This window comes from Anthonomus grandis, chromosome 3 (assembly GCF_022605725.1).
Source record: "Anthonomus grandis grandis chromosome 3, icAntGran1.3, whole genome shotgun sequence".
Taxonomy (NCBI): Eukaryota; Metazoa; Arthropoda; class Insecta; order Coleoptera; family Curculionidae; genus Anthonomus; species Anthonomus grandis.
Window position 1 is genome coordinate 8,204,527 of NC_065548.1, and position 27,965 is coordinate 8,232,491.

The 27,965-nt window shown below is 29.1% G+C and overlaps 1 protein-coding gene across 8 annotated transcripts in view; it reads left to right on the forward strand.

Moving 5' to 3' along the window:
- LOC126734302 (fat-like cadherin-related tumor suppressor homolog) overlaps positions 1 to 27,965 on the forward strand; it is a 450,385-nt gene that overhangs the window by 202,432 nt on the left and 219,988 nt on the right. For all 8 annotated transcript variants that reach the window (XM_050437862.1, XM_050437863.1, XM_050437865.1 and 5 more), the window contains exon 13: positions 15,915 to 16,021. In XM_050437862.1, the coding sequence (XP_050293819.1) occupies positions 15,915 to 16,021 (107 nt within the window). The remainder of the gene's footprint in view (positions 1 to 15,914; positions 16,022 to 27,965) is intronic.

Sequence of the window (27,965 nt, forward strand, 5' to 3'; positions counted from 1 at the left end):
CTGGGAAAGGAATGGAGCACTCATAGCCTATTTTAATTCGACATTAGAAATAAGTTAATTTATGGTTGAATTCTTATTTATGACTTAATGTTAATGATGTTGACGAGTATATTCTGCGATTCCTCATGAAAATCTAGTTCTAGAGAATCCTGAGGTAAGTCGTTCTAGGCAATCCGTTAGGCATATTCATACTTGCTTTCTGTCTCAGATTAAAACTTTTTTCTTCTTAAATATACTGTTAAGCAAAGGGCCTTGGGACTTCGCTAATCTAAAAAATTATTGCTTGTACCAACTTAGACTTTATTTGTGAAAAACATTCTTTTTGATACCATGATTTTTTTTTTATAAGAATGTTCCTACTAGTTATGAGACTTTAAAAGGAGCTATAATTTTTAAAGTTTAAATAAATACCTTTTAGACACGAGATATTATTAGTATATTGTTCGAGAACGGTTATGGCTAATAAGAAATATCGTAAATAATATTTTATCATCGATATAAAAGCTCTATATATCTTTCTTATTAAGCCCAAATAAAGCTTTAACAGCAAAACACAAAGTTCCAAACATAAATCACTTAAATCTGGACGGATCTTGAATTTATGCCTGTAAAGTCACTTCGGGCACCTGCTGTTCTCTTTTAACTTTCTTTTGACTTTGCCTTTTATAAGCCATTAAAACATTATAAATATTAAAAGAGCTTCCCAGCATAAACAAATAAATATAACATAATTAATATATACAAACATATTTATTTATTTATTTACTTTAAAACGGGGATGCATATAACGACTATATTATTAAATATATATAGAGCAGTAAAAAAGCTGTTTTACAATGCCGCTCAAACCAAAAAGGATAATAGAATTTATTATTGGCTTTTATGTGAGTTTAAATAAAATGATTCGAATTGAAATACGTTAAAACTAAAATGGTTTATTCTTCAGATATAGTGAAATAAGCAATTACTGTTTATTTAAATATTTATTCAATTTAAAGTTATATGCAAGCTGTTTTAAAATAATCTAATTTTTTTGCATCGAACGTATATTTTATTTAATATTGACTATTCATAAAACCGTAAAAATTTATTAAATTCGCCCGTATGCAGGGGTTGATTTGAATTTATTTAATACGGCAACTATAAATTTTAAGAGCTGGGGAAGCTTTAATGGTCATAAAGCTCTGAAAATATTTAAGCTTATGATAATTAAGCTTTTTTATCATTTGGACCAATAAAATAACTTTATGGGTTACTTAATTAATATAAGCGACATTTGGATGAATATGGATTATAACTATCAGGATTATAACTATTAGGAGACTCATTTGAGGTGTTTCGTAGGCTGATGTGATTTCTTTTTCAAATCTACGCAGTTGAGTCCTAAATTGAGTTATCCAGGTAGTTTACTTAAAATTTACGATAGAGCCATAAATTATTTTTTTATCACGCTTTAATTACCTTGAAAAAGCTTAAATTATAACAAATGTAGTTTTAAAATGATCACCTCGCTCATTATGAATCATGAACATCAAATTTACTTATTTTTAATACCACTTAAGTAATATATTCTATTTTAAATTACAGTTAGTTATAATTAAAAATTGAATTAATTCAAAATAAAAATAAAATCATAAATTTTCTTGCGTCTAATGAATGTCGATAATTTACGTTTCCAGGCAGTTGAGTCATGAATAAAAAGTCAAACATGAAATGTAATTTTACGAACTGTGAAATCATAAATTTTCTTATTCCTATGTAAAATTGTTAATTCATTAATTGTTGTTTTCAAGTAGTTGAATCGCAGTTTTATTTATTTTATGCTGTTAAGTAATATTTTTGTTTTCTCTTTCAAGCACTTGCATCATAAAAAATAGAATCATAAATTGACTTGTTTCCAATGAATGTCAATACGTTATTTTTTAGATAGTTGAGTCATAAATGAAAACGGAATCATAAAATGTAGTTTTGCAGGCTTAGCAGTAATTAAATTAAATCAGGTTTAACAGTAATTAAATTTACATTTTTTCTAATTAGTTTATTTTTCAAGACATTTGAGTCATTGAATCATTTTTTCAAATGAATTTCTTATTTTAAGCAGACCTGTCAAAAGATTTTTATGCTGTAGAATCATAAATTCCATTGTTTCTGTGTGAAATAGTTAATTTATTTTTCAAGCAGTTCCATCAGAGTTTTATGTATTTTATGCTGTCAAGTAATATTTTTATTTTTTCTTACAGGCAGGTGCGTCACAAATACAAATTGACTCATAAATTTACTTGTGCTTAATGATTAATTTTTCGAGGCAGTTGACTCTAAAAAAATAGGTAATAAGTGTTTTAATTTTTTTTTCCATGAGATAATAAAAATTGAATTTCAAAAAATATCACAATTCATGATAGGGTCATAAATTTACTTTGTCTATGCCTTAATTTCCTAAAAAGGAATTAATAATAATTATTGAAATATTAAAATGATCCCTGTTTATTTACTTATTTTTCCAGGCATATAGTAATAATGTGACGGCTCTAAAATCTAATATCTTGAAAATTAATAAGAATATTCTTAAGAAACAAAAATTTTGGTACTAAGAAAAATATTCTTTACAAATAATGTTTAAGGTCTAAGGTGATACAAGTAATAATTTTTGAAATATCAGGCTATATTTGTTCTAGGGTCTAGTGCCAAGGTTTGACTTTAATCATGATTTCTTGAGTCATATATAAAAATTGAATCATGAAGTTATTTGTCCAGGAAATTAAGTCAACATTTAACATGCATTAAATTACTGATGCCTTTGCCAGGAAAAATTTAAAAAATAATTCATAAACTACTGTCTACGAAAACATATACATTTAATAAATATATGAGTGAACAGCTTAAAGAAAGATGGATTTGTGATTCAACTGCCTCAAAAAATAAATAGAAAGATTTCTTAGCAACTTGATTAGAGAAAATTAAACTCAAATTCCTAAAAAAAGTTAATTTATGAAGAAAGAATGAATATTAAATAAATTAAATTATGAATTAATGAATGAAAGAGATAATTACTTACTGAAATTTGAGCAAATTTTCACCACAGCAGTGATTTTAAAGTCACTGTACTATTTTGCATTATATTACATTTGAATTGTATTGGTTTACGTACAGACTGATTAGGGAGATGAATTCTTATCTAAAGGGGACTCGTTTGTAATGGATAAAATATTTATCTCAGCGGTGATTTTTCATTGATCCTCACATAGATTTGAGCACATTATCTTCGCATTTAAGATTTATTGTCTTACATACAGACGGATCAGGAGCATGAATTTTCAACTAAATACTCTGGGATATTCGTTTGTAGTCATTAAAATTTTTATCATAGCAGTGATTTTAAAGGAGCATGGACAACGCTGATTAAATAAGAAACTAGTCCTCTTCAAATTTTTCTTGCAGGCAGTTAAGTTTTAATTTTTAACAAAAAAATCACGTTATGGCGCACCTAATATCCGTAACCTCAAAATTATCCTCGGCAAATTATTAGCATTAATATTTTTCATGGTTACAACCGCACGATAAGTAATATGTAGGATTAAAGTACAGAATTGTCAAATATTAGAAATTTTCACCTATAAAATTATAATTTTTTCAATTGGAATTATAAGTAATTTTAAAGCACCATCGGTTAAAAAAAAAACACAGAAAAGCTTCAGTTTTGATGAGCAAAGTTCTAATTTCTTCTTATGAACTTTCTTTGATAAAAAGGTTGTTTAATATCCCCAAAACGTGTCGCTAAAAAGCCTCGTTAGCCATTAAGCTCGTGCTTTTAAAACCCCAGAAATTTTAATACACTTAGGATTAATCCATGTCTTAATAATTATTTAACCCTTCTAGATTACAAAAAAAGCCATTATCCAAAAAAAGAAACAGCACTCCCAAGGAAGGCTTAATCAGGAGCATTAGACCTAATCCGGGGGTGTCTGGAAAATTAATTTCCAAACCTGTGGAACATTATTTAAGGCTTAATTTTACTTTTCTTAAGGGTTTTGACGATGTCGCTGCGAGGCGCCTCTTCGCGATATTAATTTAAGTTTTTTCCCCCATAAAAGATTGCGGCGACGGCAGGAGGTTAATTTAATTTAGAAAATAAATGTCGCAAAAAGTTCGTTAAAATTCAAATGAGTATTTTAATTCACTATGAATGGTTTTAGCCGGTTGATTGTGGCAAAAAAGGACCGACGCGACGTCTCGTTCGTAATTTAGGCATATCTTAAATGGATAGGACGTCATTTTTAATCGCGTTTGATGCATAACTTAAATGGGTACGAATATCGGTTTTATTTTTATTTCATAGTTTAAGGGGTACAAAAATAGTGTTGAAAGAGTAAAAAGACATTTTTATTGCGCTACATGGGGTTGAGATGGAGCGCGGTAAGAGTCGTATATCTCTTTGCGATAAAAATTCCATTTTGGTTCGCCTGACATGGCCTTAATAGAGCGCCTAAGAAATAAACGAGCTGTCTAATGTCGGGAAAATGTGTAATAAAGGTCACAGGTATCCCCCGGTGGTTTGTTGGCTGAAATAAAAGGCGTAGACATGGGAAATTGTGTCGTCTTCAGTTTTCTTTTATTACCTGAAAATATACGGCTTTAAATGTATTATTGGATACGAATTAAGTTTTAAATATGTGTCAGCGCCATAGTCTCGTTTAGTAAAATATTTACTCAGACAGCATAAACATATTGCATGCATTCGCTCAGAATATCTAATTAGCATTATCATATATGCCAGGAATATCTTTTTATTTTCTATAATATATGCTAGGCATATATGTCGCATATATTGGGAATATATTTAATTCTTGCAATATTTTTCTATGGTTTAAAACATCTTCTAGGCATTTCTAATTATTTATATAGGGTGGCAATTAAAAAAATGTCAATGTGAATATCTGACAAAATATAGGAGTTCGGTTTGGAATAACTGTCATAGAGGTTGGAAAAAGGGGGTTATAATAAATAGCTGGTGGTTCTACTAGTTTCACCAATCTCTCTAAAATTTATTCCAAACTGGATTTTTTCATCTCAAATATTTTCTGAATTAAAATTGGTCAAATTGAGACCCTGGATGTATTGGCCGTTATAAATCATTTACATGCTTCTTTTTTAAATTTTTTTTAAAATTAATAAATACTCAATTTCTGATTCTTTTCTTAAAGATAAGTTCTTATTTTATTAATTACCACGCAGCGAAAAAAAAGTATAAGTTACTTAGTGTAAATTCAGAACTTTTGCATATGAAGAGATTGAGAAACAAACTACTGGGTAACAAATAACATGTTTTATTATTTTTTCCCAAAAAGTTCTAAAATGCTATTGGAAACCTATAAAAAACTATATGATTTTACAACAAAAAACTAACACAAAATCTTAAAAAATATAAATACATGATGTAATGAATTGACAAGTTATTAAAATATGCATTTGGGAGATATTTAAAGTATTAATTAACACAGGTACAAACTACAAGCAATAAATATTTTACAGTAAAAAAACTTAAAATTAAGAATGTTCAGTCACATTTTTTATTTTTCAATCAATCAATCAATCAATCAAATATGCTTTATTGTCAAAAAATTTAAAAAAACTTGTAGACAAAGCTATACATAAAAAACAAAACACACAAATATATAAATCAAAATACAAGTACGAAATAAATATATACAAAACTGGGTACAAAAGACTTTAAATGTACCTGGTAAAATTTCCTATACTAAATGTAAAAAGTAAGAAAATAGGAAAGTAAATAAAAATAGTAACAAGAAAGTTAAAATAAAAAAAGTATCAAAAAACAGTCAAAAACATTAATACAATATTTAAAAAGTCATAAAAAAATTTATAGAAATTTAGCAATACAAAATATTGTTATTCTACATCATAAAAAATTTAATAATTAGCCAATGCGTGCCTGATTCTTAAAAATTAATATTAAAAAAAAATCATCTACTGCATATAAAGCTCTCTCCAGTAAATATGATTTCAAAGCATTGCGAAATCGAGGAAAAGATGTCAATGATTTAATTTCCAAAGGCAAATGATTGTGCATTTTTTTAGCTCCGTAAAGAATAAAACTTTTTATTAATTCAGAGCTTGGGATTGGCACATAAAGATCATGCTCTGCGTTTCGAAGTGGATAACTGTGAGATGGTCTATTAGGAATTTCTGATATATGCTTGCGAACCAAGCAAATAGATTCAAGAATGAATAAAGATGGAAGAGTTAATATTTTTTTAAAAAAGTCCTAGTAAATAGCGAACCGCTCTCTTTTGTAGTTTAAAAATGCGCTCAAACTGAGTCGCACAGCATGTGCCCCAGAATGGAAGGGCGTAATGAAGATGGGACTCAAAAAAGGCATAATACACTGTTCTTGATGACGAAAGATTTAATTCCCTTGAAACTGATCTTATGGCAAAACAAGCTGAACTTAATTTTTTAGATAAAACATCAATATGTAATTCCCACTTCAATGAGCTGTCAACAATAAATCCGAAAAATTTCACAGATTCAACAACGTCCAAGCTGGTGTTGCTAAGTACAAAGAGTTGGAGAGTACCTTTATAAGATAAGACTTTAGTTTTTGAGATGTTTAAGCAGAGAAGATTCGAATCGCACCACGATTTAATGTTGATAAGGTCTTTAGCAATAGTTGCATGAAGTGCCGCAACATCCGGATTGCTCCATGTAAAGCTAGTATCATCGGCAAAGAGACAGATTTTGCCGCAAATGTTAAGGTGGGCCATATCATTAATAAACAGCAGAAACAGAATTGGGCCCAGAACTAAACCTTGAGGTACCCCACATTCTAATGGTCTGCTAAAAGACATGGTCGTATCAACCTTTACAACCTGACTTCTGTAGCTAAGATAGGACTTAAACCATTCGAGAGGCGTTTCTCTGCCATAGTGCTGTAATTTGTTTATCAAGATAGTATGGTTTACACAATCAAAAGCCTTGGATAAATCACAGAAAATAGTTGCTCAGCATAAACAATGAAAGGTTCAGCATAAACAATGAAATGATGATTCATTTCATTGTTTATGCTGAAGTAAACACTGTTAAAAAGGGAGAACATAGCATCATTAGTGCATTTATTACTCAAGAAGCCAAATTGATGGGGAGTTAGTATTTTATATTTAAACGGGAATGATAATAGCCTTTCTTTGACCAATCTTTCTCTGATCTTCGATAATGTTGGAAGGAGAGCGATTGAACGATAATTTGAAGCTAGCTCTTTATCTCCACCTTGATGCAAGGGAATAATTATTGCAGTCTTAAGGCAGTTAGGAGAGACCCCATTTTGAAATGATTTGTTAATTAGGTTTCTCAGATGGTTTAAGGTGTTATCAGGCAGATTTGAGAATATTTTTCTCAGATTTGAGAACATTTATATTTTAGAGTAAGACCATCTGTACCACATGATAATTTGTTTCTTATTTTTGAAGCTCTGTTATTAGTATAGGGGTAAAAAAGAAACTCTGTAAGTTTTCATTAGAGAGATATGAATAGAAAGTGGATCATGAGATGGTCTTATAGTAGTCATTAGGTTTTTAAACAAGTTTACAAAGTAATCGTTGAGATTCTCAGGTGAAAAGGGGATAGTGCTAGTTGAAGAAGGCTTATTTCTTAATTCGTTAATAATAGACCATGTTTCTTTAGCAACGTTACCAGAATTAGCCAGCCTGTTATTATAATAAATATCTTTTGCGGCTTTTATTGGTTTTCGATATAATTTCCTGTATAGCCTTACATAATTATGAAAAAATATGCTGTCCGAAAATTTTTTTAGGTATGATAAAGAGCGCATGTTGCAGATACACGTAAGCCTATAATGGACCAGGGTTTATGATGCTTAATTTTGATGGGTCTATAAGAAAAAGACTTATTCGCAATACTTCAGATAAGGTCTTTACAAATCTAGAAAACTCACCATCGATATCATCAGAAATAAGACCCCAGTCAGCTGTGGATAGATTCTTGAACTTCTAGAACTTCTTTCTATTATTACTTCTTCTATTCTTGAACTCTAAATTAGATAAATCTTTGCATAGTACAACATAGTATGATGAAGACAGATGAGAGTTATAGGTACTTACATTTTTCTGTTAAAGAGCTTTATTGCAGTTTTCCAATTTCGATATGTAATGCCCATCTTAAATTTAAGATTAGCTTGTAAACTAACTATCTAAAAAAAGTATTACCATTAAAATATTACTGTAGTAATAATTCCAATTATAAACACAATTACAAATAAGTTGTAATTGTATTATTAATGTAAGTAACATAATTAATTAAGATTCTGGTGTTCCACAATTTTCGAGACATTTCTCTTAGCAATATCCTTTATTGACTTTAATTCACATTTTTCCCCAATTTAAACCAGTGTTTTTATCTAAAAATATTAAAAAACCTTTATACAATACCAGTGCTCTCATTGTAGAAACCTAAATAATTACATTCATTTTATTAAAAACAAATGATCCGTTATTCCAAGAGACTAAAATACAATTATTAAATTGTATTAATTAAATAATATTTATAATAATAATAAACTGTTATTATAATGTTACTGGACTCCTATACTCGGGTAGGTGTAAAACACGTGTATCTTTATTACTATACATATGCAAGACTGAGACTTAGTATATTGCTTTTTATTTATACAATCAATTTATAAATTTATTAGGATCTTTTGACTTTTGTTTAAACTAAAAATGGTAAATAACCTCCTTAATATATTTTTTGCAATTTTTAGACCTAATTACTATTACTAAAATAGAGTAAAACTAGGAAGAAGATTAAAAAATTATTGAATACTTCTATGCTCAAATGGCAATAAGTTTGGGCATCTTTAATATATAATTGTTCCCTACTTAATATGGTATCATCCTCTAATAGCATAAATATACACGACCAAATAGTCTTAGTATGTTTTATTATAAATAACAAAATGCTTAAAAAAAGCGAGGTTAGGTACTCTTATTGTTATTCCCAACTTGTTTTCAGATCATGAAAGACCAAAGCCCTTTCCTGTACATATTCCACTTACAAGTATCAAGCATTTTCATTGCTTTAAAATAAAACATAAAACGTATATTCACAACACACAAAGCTTTATAAGAATAAGGTAAATATAAATAAATATACACGATGTGTTTGGAATTTAAATGTACGGGATAAAAAAATTAATATTAATGGTATAGTAATAGTAATGGAATTCATTACCATGTTCAATCTATAAATTATGAACGATGTACTAAATAATACATATGTAGGTATCGGATAGGTAGGTATTAGATTGGATTAAAATGTTTAGTGTATCATTATAACACTGTATTGATACTTACTACAAATTGATGTGCATTCCTAAGGTAAAAATATAGTTCATCGAGTTTAAATTGAAAACACTAATAGGTATTCTATTTGAGCAGAAAATAACAACTATAGATACAACAGTATATTTAAACAATAATAATTTGTCAAATGGGATATTAACTGCAAAAATGAAATACATAAAATTCAATTAAATATAAACAACTACTTTTCACATATAAAATTTTTAAAATAAAATATACATTTTATTAAAAATTAGAAAAAAATATTTATTTTTTAAATTATGCCGCGGAAATATCTAAAAGATAAATAAATAGGAGTTTACATTTTATTTAATTTGCCTTTCGTAATATTCTTTTTTTGCTCTTTCTATCAAAGCCGTTAGTTTATTATTCTACATATTATATTTATTATAAGTTTTAACATTCTGTATACTCACGACTGATTTTAGTAAATATTTTTTTATCCAACTGTTTTTTGTCTATTAATATTTTCAATATTTGCAACTTTTGTATACGTTTTAACTTATATTATGTATTAAAATGTTCACGATTTTATCAATATTTAAACAGGAATAAAAAGGTATTTTTTACAATGCTCCTTATTTTTATATTTTTTTTGTTATAGTTTCTTCAGTTTTTACAAAAGCCATAATAGGATAATGGTCTGTAAGATTGTATTGGTATATCAGAGACATTATTTCTGTTTCTTTTTTACTGGAATTTATATTAATATGGTCAATACAAGATCTCTTTGGTCCTCTTACCCTTGTTTTGCCCTTTATGTAAGGTAAAAATCCATTTGCATACAGACACGCGAAATACTTCTCAGATAAATTTTGTTTTAAAGAATATTAATATGTAAGAATATTAATATGTAATATATGCAAGAAATATTATTTTTGCATATACGATATCCGGCATATTCCAGGCATATTGCCATGTATTTCGTCAAATAGCATCTCGTTATTTACTTCACTGATGGTTACTTTCAAGGTAACATGAGAAAAAAAATGACTTACTTACAAGCTGTTTCCAATTAGACACCACTACTGTCATATATATATTACATTCTTAAGTTACATCTAAATTAAGACAGAGAAAAGAAATCACAGCTGTATTATACCTTTAATCCCTAAAATCACTATATAGGATAATTAATACGTAGGCCTCCCACATGATTTCCCCACGGAGCCTGTTGAAATCCAATAATTATATCCCCCAAAATAAACTTATCGCGCTGATGACGACGGGCCTAAAGCAATAATTATGGGGTTGAGTAAACTTTATGACGTCTCGAAACTTCAGGAAGTTTAATAATATGTATTTTAGCACCTTACCCCGCTCGACGTCCTTGTAGAATAGGAACTTCAATTTACGTGCGAAATTGTTAAACCTATACAAACTACGGCGGGGTTTAATGGGCTTTAGGGTAAATGATGTTTATTATGGTACAGAGAAAAGTCGTTGTGTATATTCGGATGCTTGTTTCTCCGATATAGATCTAAATTATCACTTTTTTCAATTTGGTTTTTTGTTCATTTTATTTATCATTAATTGAATAATATCTTAGCCTAGATAAAAACAAAGAAATGGAAATTCCCGAAATTTTGATCAGTGGAATATCGAGGTCTAAGAATTAGAATTAAATTGTAAAAATTAAGAACTGTGTCATAAATATGTCCCGAATTGGTTTGAATCTGCAATTATACCTTGGAAAATGATAATACATCCAAAATACACCTCAATATTATTAGAAAACACTTAGTTATGTCATCATTTTCAAATTTACCTCTCCTCTGCTCTGTGTAGTTGCGCAATGTTTGGATATTTGCACACATGTAAAATAATATCAGAAAATCACAAAAAAACTACAAAAACAACAAGAACAAAAAGCTATAAAATCAGTTAAAAGCTTTAAATTAGAAGAAAATTTATGAGGCAAAATTAAATGTAATTAACGTCGTTTGATGTACAATAAGAATCAGTTTATTTCCATGCTTTCCTAATTTTTAGACTTTTAGATATAAATACTATAGTACTTTTAGATTTTTCATACATCTTCTATATCATTGCTTTATTTTCTTAATAGTGTTTGGACCATCTGGAAAATCAAACTGACTTTTATCAGAACTTCCTCAGAATTAAATTTATCCTAACTCCCAGCGGTGAGGTAGGAGCCAAGCAACACATGATGGTTAAAAAAACCTTGATTTTTGGTTTATATCAGATGTACATTTTTGGTTAATCTTCAACTATAAATATCGGATAAAATGTTCGCATCATATACGTTGAGGAATTTAATATTATGTTTATGTTTTATTCACATTAATAATAAAGTTTATTACATGTTTATAATATATACAATTACTATTTCAGCAAAGATAAAGGTTTAAGTGTGGTATATTGTGTCCTATTTATAAACGTTTATAAAATGCGCTTAATGAAGTGAGTTTTTTTAAATAACTTTACTACCAATGTAGATATGTTTTTTTTATTTGCACATGTGTTTTATGCATCAAGGGACATTTTTCGACGTACAAAAAAAATTATTTTTACCAATGGCGTTCATAAGGGATTTATCGTAAATATTATTAAATAAAAAAAAGGACACCACTGCATTTTTCTAAAATAAATTTTATTTTTTATATCCTTGTATAGTTCTGAGCAAACTTGTATTCTTGCGGTTTTTTTAATAATGATATACGTATATTCTACAATTTAATAAATATACCTTGGCCATATACGATTGATACATATATAACTATTGGTAATTAATTAATAAAATTAATAATTGAAAAACTGTATTTTTCAACCTAGATAATGAAACAGTTTGTTTATTTAAATTTGATATAATTGTAAACATGTATAGAAATAAATATTTATTATAAAAATTGTACTATTAGATTGAATATTATAAACAAAAAACATTGATTTTTCCAATAAATTTCTTACTGGGAAAATGTGTAGGGTGGGTGGGGGGGTAAGGTTGTGTTAATAAAAAACAATATTTTTGCAGAAAATAAATAATTAGTATTCCATTTAATAACACTGTTTATTTAAATTTCATATAATTTTATATATAAATATTTAGTATAAAAACAGCGTTATTAGATTGGATAATATGGATGAAAAACAGTGATTTTATCAAATATTTGAGGTGTAGTAATTAGGTTCAAAAACTAGATACGTAAATCGCGTGTCAATTTTTTTAAATGTGAAAATGTTCTCCCTCAAAACGTTTTACTAAACTACGTTTTTCCTTTCCAAATCCAGGGTTTTCTACTATTGCCTGAAATACAAGACCTACAGAAAAAATGTTAGTACTTGTGAAAATTTTTTTTTCTGCACAAACAATCCATATGTCTCAAACTTATTAACAATATATTAAAAATATAACAATATTTTAGATACAATTTACAAAAAAAACTGTTGTCCTCTAACTTTCACCTTGTCCTCCAACTTTGTTATTATAAAAAATGTACACATATGCACCCTTTTACCAGCTTTACTACCTTACTTACAACACATTTTATCTGCTTGATATTAAAAACTTCCCTGCTGCACCTGTACCCAAGTCAAACAAACAACCCAATTTCATCCCTTTCCGTGGGAGTGTAAAAAAAAGGACGACGACATAAAGGAACAGATGACAAAACAGAAATAACACCGCCAACTGTAGAGTGGCACTAATATGAATAATGGACCCTAAGCGATTTCTCTGCTTACGAGGAGCATTATTTCGATTTGTAATGGAAACACTGGAAGCGACATCGAAATCCCGAGAAACGACTACAGTATTTTACCATTTACCACCGGGGGGAGTTTTACTAGCAACTATTAAGGGTTGTTTACAAATTCGCTTCAAAAGATTCCTAATTTATCGAAAAAAAAAGGAAATTTGATTTTACTGTCTCTGCATTTTTTTGTCGCTTGAAAGGGACCTTAATTAAGGTCCTATCTGGGCAATTAATAAGACAAACAGCTAAAAAAGGTCGTAATTTAGTCTGTTTTAAGGGCGTGTTTTGATTTTATTAGCGTTTTAAATTAAGCAATTTGGCCTAAAAAATTAAATGGAAAACGTTAATTTAGGGTATCCGTTCTGGTACTAGTAAGATATGTATTATGTAAACTGATGTGGGACATGAGTTTTTAAATGCTATAAATTTTATGAAAAGGTTACGGTAATCAATAAAGATCATATCATTGCAAAGTTATTCTTTTAGGCAGTGAAATTATAAATCATCAGTTTTAAAAGTTGAATCGTAATTTAACTGTTTCAAGCAATTGCTATTGAATCATGAATGTATTTTTCCTGGCAATTTTAAAGTAACTTGCTTATTTCAAGTACTTAACTTGATGATTTTATTCTTTGTTGAGGTATCTGAGTTATTTCAGGCAGTTAATTAATTTATTTTAGGTAGGTAAATTGTGAGTTGGTTTTGATCAATATCTCATAATTCAGAGGATTGGTATGGATATTTTCATAGATTTATTTATTTTTTAGCCTCAAAATTAGAGTTTTTTAATGTTAACTTTTGGGAGAGTTTTCTTTCTCTGATTTTTTAAAGGGGATGCTAATTAAGGTCCTATCTGGGCAATTAGGAAGACAAGCAGCTAAAAAGGGTCGTAATTTAGTCTGTTTTAAAGGTGTCTCTTGATTTTATTAAGGTTTTAAATGAACTAATTCGGCTCTAAACATTTAAATGGCAGACATTCGTTTAGGGTATCTCCCTCGATAGGAATTAGATCGCTATTATACAAAACGATGGAGAACGTGAGTTTTTAAATACTATAAATTTTATAGACTTTAATGATACTCTTGCTTCAAATATTAATCAATTGAGATCATATTAGCTTATGTTACAAGCAGTTTAATAATTGAATCATAAATTTATTTTTCCTGTTAGTTGAGCCATATTTGGTAATTAAATCATAATTTTATTATTCCAGGCAATTGAAGTCACTTATTTATTTTAGGCAGTTAAATTTTGAGCTTGATTTGATCTTATCATAATTAAATTAAATTTGATAGTTAAAAAGATTAGTAGGGATATTTTCGTATATTTAATTTATTTTTAGCCTTTAAATTTTAGTTCTTAAGGTTTATTTTTCGAAGAGGTTTTTTATTGCTTTCGTTGATTTACTTAGACCTGATGATTTAATCTTTTCCTAATTTAATTAAATCCATCCACATAATACTCTTTGTCAGCTATTTTTTTTTTAATAATTCAAAGGTGAAATCAGATTTTTGATACCTGCAAGACTTTTGTTCAAAATACATTTTTTAATTTAAAATAAATCAAAATCAATCCATCAACATAGTTTCAATTTTCAGCTACTTTATTCCATATAATTCAATTGTTAAATCAGATTTCATATCATCAAACCTTTATTGAAAATCCAATTTTTATTCAATAAATCAAAATCAACCAATCGACATAATATTAATTTTCAGCTAATTTTTCCCATTCAATCTAATTCAAAAATCAGATTATTAATACCATGAAGCCTTTTATCAAAAATACAATTTTTACTGAAAAATCAAAATAAACCATTGACACGATATTCATTTTTAGCTACTTTTTTCTAAATTATTTAAAAGTGAAATCAGATTTTTGATATTATCGAGCCTTTATTTAAAATTCAATTTTTATTAAAAGCAAATAAACCCATTGACACTTTTTTTTCGTATAATTCAATTGTGAAATCAAATTTTCGATACAATCAAGGCTTTTGCAAAAAATCCAATTTATATATAAAAATCAAAATAAACCCATCGACATGGTATTGAATCCGACCTAACAAAACCCTTTTTCCTAAATCTATTTTATTTTTAGTTGTATTAAACATTAGTTTGACCTAAATACTTTTCTTCTTAAATATCAATAATAAGGATCCCATTAAGTGCCCAATAAACCTAGAAAAATGCCATTTCTTAAAATAATAATGAAATGGCACATGTATCCATTTAAGTTATGCTTAAAAATAGGCTCTTTCACCCTCATTGTCGGATTTATAAACTAAATTAAACGCCTCTTAAATATCCACTTAACCAAGCTTTAAACTAGTGATCCAACAGGTTTTAAATTAATTTTCTCTAAAACCAAATGCATCCAGTGTAATCCGGGGATTATCCTGCGTCGAAATGAATTTTTCATTTGTATTCCTGGAAAAACTTTCATTTCTTATTATTAGCTACTCGGCGAAAGGGTCTCGAATGACTATAAAGCAATCCCATTGCTCCGAGGTGTAGTCAAATTAAATAAAACTTGAGTTTTTAATATGAAAAAGATGTTTGCAAGCAAAATTGCCTTTGCGATGATTTATGCGGTTAGTTTCGGTGGATTTTCTCGCCATGTAAGCGAGTGTCTTAAAAATGGAGTTGGGTCCAAGGATATGCCCATAAGTTCTTTATCAAATCTTCAACTGTCAAAAATACTTTATATGATAAGCCTGGTTCGGACAAGGGTAAATGTTGAAAGTTTCCACTTTTTTTTTCTCTCTTTCTTGTAATGCATATAAAATGACTTTTTTTTTCAGGAGTTATTAAGACCACCGCCATCCTGGACATCGAGACGAAAACCCACTATTGGCTGACGGTTTTTGCCCAAGACCACGGTGTAGTACCGCTCTTTTCTTCCGTAGAGGTGAGTTTAAATAAGATAAAGCCTATAAAAGGAAAGATCGATTGGTGAAACCGAACCGCGGCACGGAAATTGAGAAAAATCGCCGGCACTCAAACCGGTTGACTCATGAAAAATTACTGAAATTCTTTACTTGACTTTCCCAAGGTTTTTTCCTCCCTACACTTTGGATTTGTTGTTCTTTTGTTGGCGGCGCTAGCTTTGGAATGAAGTATCTTTTACGGAAACTGACGCTTTTCTTTACTTTTGGATACGATCTAGACGATAAATTGTTTTAGGGTTTTATTTAGTGAGAAATTTAGTGCTGTATAGCGTCAGTTCTTGCATGCATTTTTTTTGCAGAACTTTATTAGTCTTTTATATCTTATTTCACCTCGACGTATTTGATTTATAACTTAAAAACTTCATTCCTCGATAAACCCAACTGAACTCATTAAAAGTAGAAACTTTCAAAATAAAAAAAAAACAACGCGCTCTTTTAATTTTTGTCAAAGGCGAGTGTTCCCTTCCCAAATATTTAACAAGCACGCGACAAAAACCGGTTTCCAATTTTCTGAACAAAAAAAAAAAACGAAAACTCGAAAGCCGAGAGTTCCTTAAGCAAACAAAAACAAATTTAATTATTCTCTGTTGTCTTTATAGTCCGGTGCACTGGGGAAGTACCGCGTCGCATTTTTTCCTCGGTTTTGTCGTTAATTTAACGGGGAAAAACTCCATCCGCTCTCGACTGTTTTGGGATCGAAAAATAGATCCTGAAAATTGTTACGGTGTCCGGAGTTTGAAAAAAGTTCGCCCCAAAAGTTTGCCCGGGTAAATGAGAGAGGTTTTTAAAACACGTACGTCGTGTCCTATAAAGTTATGCACGAGAAAAGAGTGCATTGTGAGTGAGTGTTCCCAGGCAGTTGAAATAGTGTTTTATCTTTTTAACTGCTATAAAAAAATTACAAAAATATTATAATGACAGAGTAATTCTTTTCATAGTTTCTATAATATTTGGCTCGCGTTTTGTACTTTAAGTTGATTAATTAAGGTCATTTAGAGTTCTACTTACGCCTAGCTTACTATTTTTACTTATATTTTTATAGTTCATCTTGTTTGACTCGGGCTGTATTTTAAATTTTCTACAATTTGTATACTTGCTTGCTTTGACTCTCAGTATTCTCTTGAAATTATTAATCTCTATCAATAAGAACAATGTAGAAATGTCTAAAATTTCTAAATTGTTCCACGGGTCTTGAAAAAGGACCGCGTTTTCTGACAATTTATTCAGTTTTAATTGTTTAGTCAGTTTTTAGCTTGGAACCAATTAATCGATAGTCAACGCGATTCAGGTTAAAGGTTTTGACGTTGTCAATAGAAGTGTGTTCCTGTATTTCGTTACAATATGTTTGGCAATTGTAACGAAATTCAGGCGAAAAATAATATCTACCTAAAAATAGATTAAAAAATAAAGGTTTATCGTATCCAGTAAAGTTATGCATAAAAATATGTTAATTTTAATTAATCCGTATAAAAGGTTTGTATGATTAAAATACATTATCAATCTAAAATTAATAAAATTAGTGACTTAGCATCAGAATTGATTACTGTAAAGAGTCGTCAATCAATGGAATAATTGTCATTTTTAGATTTTATTTTCAGGCATTGCATGAAAACAAAATCTCCATAACATATCATTTTAAGGTAATTAAAACAAGTGTTTACTTTTCAAACTACCTGAAAGGGGCTACTAAAAATATTTGCGATAAGTTAATATTTAAGCCCGCAAAATTGATTCTATTGATTCAAATTGGAATTGGAACATTGGAATCTTATAAAAAAATTTCAGTAGTGGGTTTCAAATGAAAGCTAAAGCTGCATTTTTTAACAGAACAGAACAACTAAATTGTCTGTAGGTATTTCTTATAATTTTTGATTATTATTAATCAATGGGTGTATATCTCTTTATCCTTTAATTATTTATTTTTATTAGTGTTACCATTTTTAAATTTAAATTTTTCTATTTTCTGCTGTGCTATCTAAAGTGATTTTAGATTAGATTATAAAAATAATTAAATAACTAAATTACAACTAAAGCTATTGTTTATTATTTATTATTATTACTATCAAAATTTCTGAGTAGTTGAAAATATTCTTTATTTCTTCAACTCTCTGGAAAACATTTCTAAAAGACCTTCGCCTAGCAGATATATATTATAATTAAATAGAACAAAAAATTATGAAAACGTTCATGACCTATTATAAAGTTATGCATCAAAAATATTAGCATATGACTAAAATTAATTATATTAATTCATTCTTAAACATACCAAAGAAACTAACGATTCAAAATTTTCAGACAGTTGCAGGCGATCATAGTAATTTTATCTAGCAGAAATATAAATATCAATATAAATATATAATAAATAGAAATATAAATATTTTTTCTTAAAATTGGGAATTATTATATTATGTATTTAAAATAGGAGAAATATTTTAAAAACGTTCATGGTATCTCATAATGTTATGCGTAAGAAATATCATGATTTAGATCAGGCCTTATTATTAAAATCAATTATCAATTTTTAATCAAGAAAGAAGTCCCTTTTCAGTAAATAATTATCATACTAAAAGTGAAGTTATCGATGTAGAATAATGAATTAACTATACGTAAGGTATTACTAATGGAGTAAATTCCCTTGAAAAAAATTGAATTTCTTCATATATTTGCCTATAAGGATTTAAAAATTAAATTTAACTGCCTGAAAAAGACACTTTAAATGTATCTCAAGCATTTGAAGAGCTAAAAAAATATAATTTATTGTTTAATTGGACACGTTTTTTTTCTGATTTTTCATAGTGTAAATAGAATGATAAAGACCAGCTTTTGTTGGTCCAAAAATTTATTTATGAGTCAAAATTTAGACTAAATAAAAATTTAACAATTTGCAAGCAGATTATCTGGATAGTTGACTTGGATACCTGCTTTAGCGTTTTTTTTTTAAATATAGACTGCATGTTTTTTTATTAATTATATAAAATGTCCATAATTTATGAACTTGACTTATTACACTTTTGAAAATTTATACAAACATTTCTTGAATAATTATATTTTTAAAAATATATGCAGAAAATTAAGAAATATTTTTTTGAGATACAATTTAATTTTACAATTGCTCTATAGCTCTACAAGAAAATTTCGAAAATGTTATACTTATTTTAGGTTTTTTGGAAAATATATACAATAAAATTGAAACAATTATTTAGAATTTTTTTACTAAATATTGTATGAAACTTTCAAATTTTATTTTTATTTGTTTAAATGTCTTTAAAAGATTGTAAGCTTCTAGTTTTGAAATCCGCCTAGGCAACGGTAAATTTTTATACATAACTTTATGGAATGCGATGCACGTTTAAACTTTTTTTATATTTTGTATAAAATATATGTCTGTCAAACAAAGGTCTTTTACTCCTTTGACCAAATAGGAAAATTATTAAATAGAATGAAGATACAATAAGGAAAAAAATATTTTTTCCCTTCTGTAAAAAAAGGCGCCAGGCCTAGATGGAAAATACCCCAAATCTCGCGAATTTTGAAAACCAAACCTTACAATAACTGCCTGAAAAATACTCTTTTTATGTACTTCAGGTATTTAGAAAAATAACAATAATAGTTTAACTGACTAAAAATAACTAATGGCGTAAACTATCTCAAAAAAAGCTAATTTTTACATTTTTGTATATACCAAAACATGCCTGAAATATAACTACGTGAAACGATTTTATTTATCTGGATATTTTTTTGAATTTTTGATCTTAATTAAGACAATTTTCTGAAAAAGTCAGAATTCAAAAAAAATATTTTAATTGCCTAGAAAAGAGTTTATTAACTTCTAGTCAGTTAAAGGGACCCAAAATATTAGATTAACTACCTGGAAAGTATTATTTTAATTCCCGTTTAAACTGCCTCAAAAAACACCCAAATTTCCTAAACACAATTAAGGAAAAAATTTGTTTATCATAAAAAATTTAGAACATATAATGATAATCCAGAGGAAATTATAAATGCCTTTAGTCAGTTCTTTATGAGCGTTTTTAGTGACTATTCAGTAACTAGATTATCAAGTTCCATCTCAGAGCATCAACAGATCAATACAAATCTGAAAGTTTTAAAATCTCTGAAAAAAATTTAATATTAAAGAAAGACTGACTGACTTTGATAATGTATTGTCTTTTTTTCTCAGAATCTGGGCTCTTGTACTGTTATGTGTAAGATATTCAATTTATCGACTCTATAGACTGTACAGTACCTTCCCTGACGAGTGGTAAAAAATTGTTAATTTTTAAATTATGTAGTAAAGATTTAGTCAAGAACTATCGGCCAATTTCAAAATTAACCGATTTCTCCAAGGTTTTTTAAGTGTGTATATAAAGCAACCTTAACTCGGTTATCAGAATAACCTCGGTGAATTGTTCTCCTCTTATCTCACCAATAGGAGTGGATTACGTGTGAACAATATGTTGCTTCTAGTGGCATTCCTCAAGGTAGCAATCTTGCACCTTTCTGTTCTCTATTTTTATTAATGACATAGTGACCGAAATCTAAAGCATTGTTATTCCCTACCGAAACACCTTCATGTCTCATAATGCATGAGTTTAATTTCGAATATTTTATACATGGTGCCTCTTCCGAATTGGGAATCACTTTGCGAGAGGTTCTGTTTAATTCCTTGGTCAGGACAAGATTGCTTTATGCTGATGCTTTGTGGTTTTCTTGCAATAGATTTGAATCTGTGCAACGCCAATTCTTAAAATATCTAACATTTAATATTGATGATGTTTTCCCAATTAAGGTCCGTCAATTGCTTTTTAACCTTAACTTTTAAGTCTTTAGAGATTAACTATATGTTAAAGTCTAAAATTTTGCACAATGAATTTATTCTTTAGTTTATTTAATTTTTATGTAGTTCCTTAATGGGATATAACAGTTTATATATATTTTCTATTTATTATATCATTCAGCCTAGTTGTCTCTTTTGGATAGGGACAGTTGTTTTCCAGGCAGTGGAATAGTAAAAAAAATCTACAATTAAAAAAACAATTTAATTTGCATATTTGCCTTATGAGGTTTTCATAGGATTATAAGGATTTAATAATTATTATATAAACTGCTTGAAAAAAGAGACTCTTTTAATTTATTCCAGGCCCTTGAAAAAATTTAAAAAATAGTTCAACTGCCTGGAAAAAAATAATAACTTAAGCATTCTTAAAGAAAAAATATACGCCAAATGATAAAACTGACCTTAACTGACCTAATGGCTAAATTTGAGCCTTGATAGCGGAATTCCATCAAGTTTAGATAGGTCGTTTATTGACAATTGCTTACTATATTACATGTAAAACATAGCAAATCCTTAGTAATTAGAAAAAAAAGTGAGTGATCTTATTTAAACACAAATTCAATAAAATAAATCTCTAAGCTTTTCACCAAAAGTAGTACAAGCTTAAGAAGGCCTTAAAGCATGTCTCCTTGTTATTTTAAGCTTTAAGATAAAATACTATTTTAAGAAAGGAAAATATTCTCAGACCCCCTTTGTTTTCTCTACAGCTAAAGCAATTTTAAACCTGCAAGTTACATAAAACAAAAAATCGAGCTGAACTATAGTATAGCTGGCCTATTTGTATACTTAATGCCTAATACATACAAACAGATATACAGAGGGATATTTAATATTATGTTTGACAAAGATCTGACAATCACCTTCTCACTTCCAGCTAACCTCACTTTGATATGGTAAATGAGAATCCCCATCGTATAACACATCATTATCAGCAGTTAGTGCTGCTTACAATGATGAGTCATATGTCTATTAAACAGTGGTAAAGTAGATTAAATCAGTTGACCTACCAGCAAATAGTGATATTTTATCGACTTCAAACTTTTGTATTTAAAATATAAAATTAAACGTCGCCCTATTTGACACTTTTTTTAAGAAGGTATCAAAATGAAAAGCACTGTATAGTTTTTCCTTGCTAACCAATAACTTTAATGGAAAAAATCAAATTAAGTCCGCATCAAAAACAGTTGCGGATAATCGGTTAAATTTTATTAGTTCGAGCGGAGTGGCGTCGAGCAAATAAAGAAATTTTCCGAATAAATTGTCATTACGGGCGGGGAAAAAAAAGGAACAAATGGCCCCCGGAACCGCCCTTTGTCGAGTATAAAATATAAATTCGCGCGGTTTTACGACGAGCCAAATCGAATTTTCAATCTCATCAGAGCCCCGGATACCCATCGGGTTCAGAGGTGGCTGCCAAACCCGGACTTTTTGAATGAAACTATAAATTGTCGAAAGGCGCCATTTTAGACACTTTAGAAGGGGTGCGGGTTGCGCTTCTTTGTTCCGAGAACGTCTTACTTTACTGAAATCCATGTTTTCATTTAGTTTTATTGATTTAAGGAGTTTACGTGGCACCAAACGAATGTTTGTCTAGCTTTGAGACGTAAAATACGTTTAAAAAAGTAACTACTCTTAGATTTTCCAAATAAAGGGTGTTTTTTTGAGAGGTATACAAATTTGAAGTGAAATAAAACTATAAAAAAAATTTTTATTGACATGGTATTGGTTTTATTTAAAAGATATTGTTATGCTATTAGTGCTTAAAAATGATTTCGGGCATATGAACGCCACGGCGGGTTCGAATGTAGCGTAATCGGGAAGTCCAATTTTCGACCACTTTTTCAAGCATCTGGGGCCGTATCTCGGCAATAACGCGGCGAATGTTGGAAGCAAACATTCGCCGCGTGATCCAACGTCTGTGGTTTATCTTTGAAGCTATGTGACTTCACATATCCCCAAAGAAAGTACTCTAGGGGTGTGAGATCAGACGATCGTGGAGGCTAGTTCACAGGTCCATTGCGTGAAATTATGCGATCATGGAATGTTTTCCGCAATAAATTGATAGTGTCACGCGCTGTGTGGCATGTTGCACCATCTTATTAAAACCAAAGCTCTGCCACATCAAGTCGGTTCAACTGAGGAACAAATAAGTCGGCAATCATGGCTCTATAACGTTCTCCATTGACTGTAACATTCTGGTCGTTATCATCTTTAAAAAAATATGGGCCAATGATTCCTCCTTTCTGGATTTTCTCCACTCCAAATTCTGCAATTTTGCTTATTGACGAAGCCGTTTAACCAAAAATGAGCCTCATCGCTTAACAAAATTTTGGATTGAAAAAAATGGGTCAAGCTGAATACTTTTTTCCACCCATTCACCGAACGTACGGCGGGCATAATGGTCACGCGGTTTCAGTTCTTGCACAAGTTGGATCTTGTAAGCTCGCAAGCCAAGATCTTGCCGCAAAATCTTCCACAAAGTGGATGGGCACAGCCCCAATTGTTGTGCACGATGGCGAATCGACTCATTCGGGTCCTCTTCAACACTATGCTCCATAGCAGCAATAACTTCTTCTGTGCGCACTGTATGGCGTCTTTGTGGATGCGTATTATCAACTAGAGTATGCGTGATACGAAAACGATCCATGGTTTTTCGAATAACTTGCTCGGATGGCCGATTATGTCGACCGTAAAATGGACGCAGCGCACGGTAAGTTTCGCGAATTGAACTATGATTTTCAAATTATATTTGCACAATTTGAAAGCGTTGTTCTGGAGTAAGTCTAGTCATTGTGAAATGGCAAACTGTACTGACCACGAATACACCACCAACTGTCAAATTGACAATCACCAGAAACAGTTTTGACAACTTAAAATCCAAACCTCTAAAAAAAAATACCCTTTATATAGAGAAAAAAGGGAATATTGTGTAAATTATACATAACTTTAAAGGATATGATGAACGTTTACTTAACTAATCGCTTCTATATGTGCATTAAAGGTTTTAAAAACTATATTAATTGCTTGGCAGTTGAAAATAGTTTCTAAGTTTGAGATTTTTCTTTCACTACCTTAAATAAATTCGATTGTTCTTCCAGGTAATTAAAACGATGTTTTCAGGCATGTTTGGTTATAATGAAAGTCTATTTCTTTTTCATTTTTCTATCACAGACTACTCTGTATAACTTTACAATAATTTAAAAGAAACTTAAGTAAATGCTCAAACTGCTGACCGTGCTCGGTTTGACAGAGTTCGTATCTTTTTATTAGCTCAGTGGTACAGGTACTTCTTACTACTGCTTCCGGAATTGCTGTACAAGCGCGTGTAATTTTGGTTTTTAAATTGAGCAGGTTTCTTAGCTCTTCAGTGTAAACTCGTCCCTTTAAATATCCCCACAAGAAAAAATCTAGCGGTGCTAAATCAGGTGACCGGACTGGTCACCTGACAGGACCTCTATATCCGATCCAGTACTTTCCAAATCTATTGTCAAGGAAAGTTGATACAATCTGCGAGTAATAAGGTGGAGCACAATCTTCTTGACGCCACATATTACGTCGTTCTGCTAGAGGAACTTATCTCAAAAACCATTAATATTTGACATATAGTGTACATTTTTAATGTAAGATTTAATAAAGAGTAAAAATTTGGTATCATTATAGGGCGTTTTACTGGTAAATTTATTTTTTTATTACAAATATTATTTCATTATTTCTGTAGACCAATTCTGTCAACAAAATTAGTATTTTCAAACAAATACTTTTTATCTTAACTATTTTTCGTAACAAATACACGGGCGCAAAAGAATCGTGTATAAATTCGTCATTATTCTTTTCCAGGCATTTGAACAGTTGCCTCCCAGGCAAATACAGAAATTCTGCTTTTCTCTAGAGAATTCCCTTCATTAATGATATTTTTCGTACAGTTGTAACATTTTTTACGTTCTTACTGCAACTTTAGAAAAAATTCTCCAAGTAGTTACAATTTTCTTTCAGGAATTCTGATGCCTTTAACTGCCTTATAGGAATTCTGGTATTTTTTCGGGCAATTAAAAGGCATGAGTAAGTACTGCCTTCAAAGAAATTGAAATTACTTTTTTTATCTTTTTCAACTGCTTGGACAAAAATTACTTACAGACCTTCGACTGACAAAAATAATTTTTCTGTAAAATAAAAACAAAATTGCAAAAACGTTCGTCGCGTCCCATAAAGTTATGTACCAAAAATTTACATTTCGAAAATTACTCCCAAAAAGCCTGAAAATAACACAAATTACTGATTGTCTTGAACTCTAAATGAATTTTATAATAACCTTAAATACTATGTTAACTGCTAGGAAAATTTTCTTAGAACCTTTTCTTAGGCAGTTGAAGTATTATTTTTTATTTTTTTAACTGCCTGGAGCAAATTAAAAGAGTGTCTTTTTACTTGTAATTAATATAGTTTTTAAACCCTTAAAGGCAAACACAGCAATACTGCTTTTTACTAGGAATTTTTCATTATTAATAATAGTTTTCGTACAGGTGCAGTAGTTTTTCTCTTTCAATGCCTGGAAGCAACTTTAATCCAGACAATGGAAAACAGTTTTTATGTTTTCTTTTAATTTTTCTTCCACTACCTTAAGAAAAAATTCAAGTGTTTTTCCAGGCAGTTGAAGCTCAAGTTAAAATAATGCTTACCAGGCAGTTACACTTATATTTTGTATCTCTTTAACCGAATGAAAAAAAATTAAATAAACACTTTCAGACAGTTAAAATAATTTTTAAAACCCTTCTTAATTAATTTTATTATAAATTATTTAATTTTCTTAATTAAAACTGATGATTTTGTCTAGTCCTATTATTGGAACCCTTGCCGATTACAATGCACCTTAGAAAGATTTATGTATACTTAAAATTTTATAAGACGTAGACATATATTGGTATATATACAGGGTACACCATGAATAATGTTAAATAATTTACCATCAGAATTCAAATAAGGTTAAGCTAAATTTCCATAGTCCGAAAGTCAAAGACAACCAAAATACTAACAAGTTATTTACACGAATTATTATCTCCTAACTCTCGGTTCTTCATCTCTTTTAAATTTTTCTCTTTTAAATTACTATTAGAGCTACTGTCTTAGAATATGCCCAAAGTGTATTTTGTTAACTTAATTAAATTAACCCTAACATTGCTATACATGTGTCAAAAATCCCTTAAATATGGTATTTATGCGCAAATGAGATACTGCCTTAGTATTTTTATCTAAATCTACAGTAGGAACATAAGCAGAATAAATATATAGTATTGTAAAATCTACTATTACAGTGAATTTACTATATAATGTATACAGTAAGCACACTTATTGTATTGTCCTACTTCTCTAAGTTTCAAACGTAAGATATTTTATTGATTTGATTTGATATTAAAAAAGATGATCACTATTAAGTATGAAAAGAGGTCAGTTTCATGATTTATCTCGGGTTTTATGAAATTGCAGGTTTAAAATTGCTTTAACTACATAGAAAACAAAGGGATCTAAGAACATTTTTCTTTCTTAAAATTGAAATTCGCTTAAAAGCCTAAAGTAATAAGAATAAGGCTCCTTAAGCTTGTATTTTTGGTGGAACGCTTTGAGATTTATTTCCTTTAACTTAGGATTAAATCGGATTCACTCACTCTTTCTTCTAATTACAGAGGATTTATTAAAGTTTGCTACAGATTTGATACACAAATGTAGTGTTAAATAATTGTTCTTTTAAGAAGAAATAATTCTTTAATTTTCTGACGTTTTCGTAAAGTTTTGAATTGTACAAAATTTGAAGCAACTTTAAAAATTCTACCAAATATATTAAAGAAATTCAAAGGTTTTTCCAGGCAGTTGAAATTCAAGTTAAAATAATGAGTTGTAGTAAAAATAATATGAGTTCTTAGATATTAATCTTATATAATGAAATGAACTTTTTCCATGTATTTAAAATAATTTTTTAAGTCTGCAAAAAAGAAATTCTCTTTTTTTTAGGAAATTATATTAATATTAATGCTTTTGTACAGTTAAAATATTTTTTTCTATTTTCCAACTCTCTGGAGAAAACCCAGTTTTCAAATAATTAAAATTATTTTAGGTAGTTGTATTCCAGATAGCTAAAATAATAAGTTTGATATATTCAAAATAAAAAAAAAATTGTTTTTTGCCACAGTTGACTTGAGTAAAGTAAGTAAATAATATCTTACTAAAACAAAACGTTGTCGGGAAAGTCTTATTGAAATCCATGCTTTCATAATAAATTCAAAAAGTTTAAGAATTACCAAAATATTCGCCAAATGTACCGAAAAAAGCTAATAGCATATAAATCATGCATAACTTTAAAGGATATGATGAATATTTACTTATTGCTCATATATTTGCCTAAGAGGTTTTAAAAATTACATTGACTGCCTGGCAAAGTTTGTCACATTTCTTCCAGGCAGTAAAAAGGTTAATAATTTTTTTCAATAACCTGCAAATAAACAATAATTATTGTCTAAAAATTTTAAATAAATAACTATAGTAACTTTAAAAATTATTTTATTAAAAGCAATAAATAAAGGGAAATTTCTATATTTTCTTTTAGGCACTTAAAAAAAGACATCAAAAAATGAAAATTATCCTACTGGCCTGAAATATTTTAATAAAAATGATATTTATTTATTCGTAAAGAAACAATTAATTGCCTGAAAATGTTGAATGAATAAGTATATTCGCTAATAGATAGTCTTAAGATTAATAATTGGTATTAACTATAAGGCTTGATTTGAATCATAATATTTTTTAAGCATTACTTTATGGGATGCAATAAATGTTGTCACATTTTTTTTCTAAATTTAACAGAAAATATATTTTTATTATGCAAAGATCTCTTAGTAATTTTTTCCACACAGTTGATAAGATGAAAAATTATTTTAACTGCTCGAGAATAATTTTTTTATTACATCTACTCTGCTTACCTTAAACTACCTGAAAAAGCTATATAATGCTATAAGCTATACTTATAGGAATGGCTATGAATGTCTTTATATGGAAATATTAAATCAATAGTTTTTTGA